The sequence below is a fragment of the Charadrius vociferus genome, unplaced genomic scaffold (genome assembly GCF_000708025.1).
Source record: "Charadrius vociferus isolate BGI_N301 unplaced genomic scaffold, ASM70802v2 scaffold1041, whole genome shotgun sequence".
Taxonomy (NCBI): Eukaryota; Metazoa; Chordata; class Aves; order Charadriiformes; family Charadriidae; genus Charadrius; species Charadrius vociferus.
In genome coordinates this window covers 178,948-182,499 of record NW_009646843.1, presented here as the reverse complement: position 1 = coordinate 182,499, position 3,552 = coordinate 178,948, and the positions used below count along the sequence as shown (strand labels likewise).

Here is a 3,552-nt window from a genome sequence, read left to right as displayed (position 1 = left end):
TCAGACTTCCACGGGATACGGTCCCACAAGTGAACAGCCGCTCGCTGGCGAAAGCCGGAGCTGCCACAGCGATTACAGCCACACACAGCTCAGATGGGCTCTGCTTACATGGGGTTGCAAACGCTGTCCCGAGGGTATCCAAACCTAACACCGATTTTTCTAGCAATAACTGAGAGCGATGCAAAGCTACCAAGACAAGTGGGACCTCGCACACGCCTGGTGTGATCTGAAGCAACGCCTGCATATTCATCTGACGGCAGCAGCAAACTGCCCACCAACCCAGGCTGGGAAGCGGTGCTTTCCCCTCCTCAGCACTGCTGTAAAGGCTCCATTTCTGCCCTTCTCCCACAATATCCATTCATTTCCAGTGCATCTGAGCCCCCAGTTCATCCCTCATTCCCCCTGCCCTCCTTCACGAAACCCGCCTGAGCTAGAGGAGACGCCCTGACTACTGCAAAGAGGTCCGCTGCCACGTTCGCGCTCTGGAGGATTTTGTCCCCCGAGATGAAAAATGTGGATTAAAATCTCTCCAGAGCAGGAACAGGCTGCTCGCACTCACACACCTCACAAGCACTCAGCGCCTGCCCCGACCCAGGCGCCAGCCGCCTCTCCCTCCTCCCGCCCGGGGGGCCGAGCATCCCCCCCAGCCCTCGCCGGCGGGCGCGCAGGGACAGGCATGCCTGCTGCCCTGCCTGCGCGCGGGGGTACGGTCGCAGGGAGGTTCCGAGCTGGCTGGGCACGCACGCAGGCACGCACTCAGGACGTGTTCCCATGCAGGGACGGGGAGGTACACACGTGCACACAGGGCTGGCACGCCGGGACTCACACCTCACAGGGACACACACGGGTACCCGTGCACAGACCTCACGCACGCCGGAGAGTTGCGGCTCCCACGGCTTTTGGGACACACACAGAAGCCAAGAGACATTATGGCAGGCACTCACTTGGATTTGTTCCCCTCATAGTGAGCACTGGTCTTAATGTATCTGGCCAGTTCTATCTGCATATCGCCGAATAAAGGAACCACCTGCAGCTGCTGGAAAAGAAAACAAAAGATGGTTGAAACACGGCGGAGAGCGAGCCCGTGGCCCCAGCGCAACACGAGGGACTGACTACACAATGGCATCCTGTGTCTCTGAAGCCATGGGAAGTGTCAGGCTGTTTAAAGCAAGGTGCAAACCTGGACCCAGGGTCATTTCACACCTAGGATGCAACCAAGACACATCGCAAGGCCTTTTTTTTGTGCGAGGAAAATCACCCCCTGTGAGTGCTCTGGAGCCCTGGACTCGCTGATACCGGGGCTGGTTATTGCCAGAACGGTTCAGTGCTGCAACCAGCCAGAGGAAAGGCTCTTTTCACAACAAGAAGAAAGAAGCATATTCCTGAGCAGGGCTCATTGCCTCCCACCATAATCCTCCAAGAGAACAGAGGGATGAAAAGCCAGCGTGTTGGTATTTTGGCAGCAAGCTGCTGCGGCTCCCTTCCGAGGGGTGCTGTAGGCTGCTTTGCCGCCTGGAGTCCCAGGGAGGTGGCATCTTTCCCCAGGGACTCAGACTGTACTTTGGCCCTGCAGCTGCTAGTGATGTGTCTTAAAACTTCTCCATGAATAGAAAGGCACAGGCAATACAACATGGCTTTGCTTGCCCTTTACGTCTCAGGAGGATTTGGATGGGAAATAAAAGTGCACCAAACATACCTCAAGCTCAGACAGGTCCCTGCTTCACTAAGCTTTCAGCTGCAAAGAAAATTCAACCAAGAGCTACCGACATTTCTTCAATACAATATGAAGCTTCAACTTAACTCAGCTACAAAATCCTTGCCCCAAAATTCTGGGAAGACGGTGACAAATTCCCTGTCCTTTTATTATATGTTTCTCTTCTCAGGCAGACTTGCGCGGAGGATGTGTGATGCTGTCATCGGGGATTCCCAGTGGCACTTTCATAAAAGGTCTAAATGAAGGGGTAGTTCATTTTCACTACTCAAATTTCTGGTCAATCCACTAGAAATTTAATCAGAAGGCAATAAGCAGATGTAGCAAGAGAAGTAGTTGGCCTTTTCTTATTGAGATCTGATAGTCTGGAGTGGTACTTAACTGATTAGGTGAGACCACAGCAGATGTTGGAGAAGTGCAAATGGAAAAAAAGCTGGAAAGTAGAAAGTTATTCCATGGAATGGAAGATACTTTACCTGGTTCTCTGATGGCCCGCAGCACTTTGCAATGAACAGCAAATCTGTTTGAATGCACCAAGATGACCAAACTCTACACATTACACCGAGGGCTTGATTTAAACCGTGATTCAGTTGAATTAGCAAAGCTGAACGAGGGAAAACTCGGAAGACTCCGAGGGATGGCATGATAATACACCTTTGCAGAGCTGCAGTCCTCAGCGGTCTCCCCAGTGACTGGAGGGTATTCAACCACCTCATTATTGCCCCGTCCATGAGGTCATGGTGTCTGTCCATAGTCTCCTATGCGGCATTTCAGCCCTGCTCTCAGAGCTGTCTCCAGGAGATGATGCAAACTGGGGTAAATAGGTCCCCGCTCGCCCAGGGTGAGGGTGCAGCAGCTGGTACACCAAGCCCTCGAGAAACCAGCTACCTGGGCTAGCCCGTTCCCTCCCCCTGCGCAGACCCAGCGCGTCATCTATAAACTGCAAGTCGGGGCAATAAGCAGGGTGGACTCTACCCTGTCACCACAACCGACCTTTTCTTTCAGGAGCTCTCTGGGTAAAGCAGCAGGGAGAATCCACTCTGCTGAAAGAGTGATGGGGAAGAAGCGCTCTGTGGTGCCCAAAACTCATCATCTTTTCATTTTCCCTCATGTGGAGCAAATGCTTATAACAAATATTAATCTTTCCATCTCAGGAGAAAGGTTAATACAGTGGAGGGAAAAAGACTCTGGAAGGAGTGCTCAAGCTCAGTATGTCTAAAAGAAAACTAATTACTCCATCTGGGAAGTTACTCAGCTATCCTCCTGCTATGCTGTTATTCTTATTTGTCCCTTGCCAGATCCCACCTTCCCTCCTAGAGCTGACCTGCCCCAAACTCGAGGTGCCTCCTAGACCCAGCCTGTGCGCAGAAGCAATGGCGAGAAGGTGCCATTCCCCCTGCCACTGCTGCAGGCAGTGCTGTGCGGGGTCTCAGCCCCCCTCTCCATCTGCCACTGCTGGCCAGTGCCTCACACACACCAGATTTTGGGGGGAAGCAACAGGGTCATCCCAAACTTTTCTTGTGCCGAGTGGCCCTGAGGCGATGCTGCCTATCCTCCAGCTGTGGACCAGCCCTTGTGCACGGGCAGAGGGAGGCTGCACGGCTGCTTCCCACTCTGTCACTGGGAGCATCCAGTTCTCATGGGTCTTTTCCCAAAACCTGGATCTCAGATAAGACACAATGGTTCATCAAACCATTGGGTGAGCCCTTTGAGGAACTTGCTGAGCACCTCCAAGCCCCAGCTGACACAAGCTCCCCAAGAAGCTTTTTTCTGTCCTACAGGGAGCACAGTTTATACATGAAATAAGACTGCCAGCTCACATGTTGGTTGGCCAGCGGGGT

General features: G+C 53.0%; 1 protein-coding gene across 3 annotated transcripts in view; it reads right to left on the bottom strand.

The window, feature by feature from the left end:
* The window catches only part of CYFIP2 (cytoplasmic FMR1 interacting protein 2), a 44,855-nt gene that overhangs the window by 31,596 nt on the left and 9,707 nt on the right, over positions 1-3,552 (bottom strand). For 2 of the 3 annotated variants that reach the window (XM_009893132.1, XM_009893147.1), the window contains one exon: positions 945-1,036. In XM_009893132.1, the coding sequence (XP_009891434.1) occupies positions 945-1,036 (92 nt within the window). The remainder of the gene's footprint in view (positions 1-944; positions 1,037-3,552) is intronic. The other variant, XM_009893139.1, reaches the window with a different exon arrangement.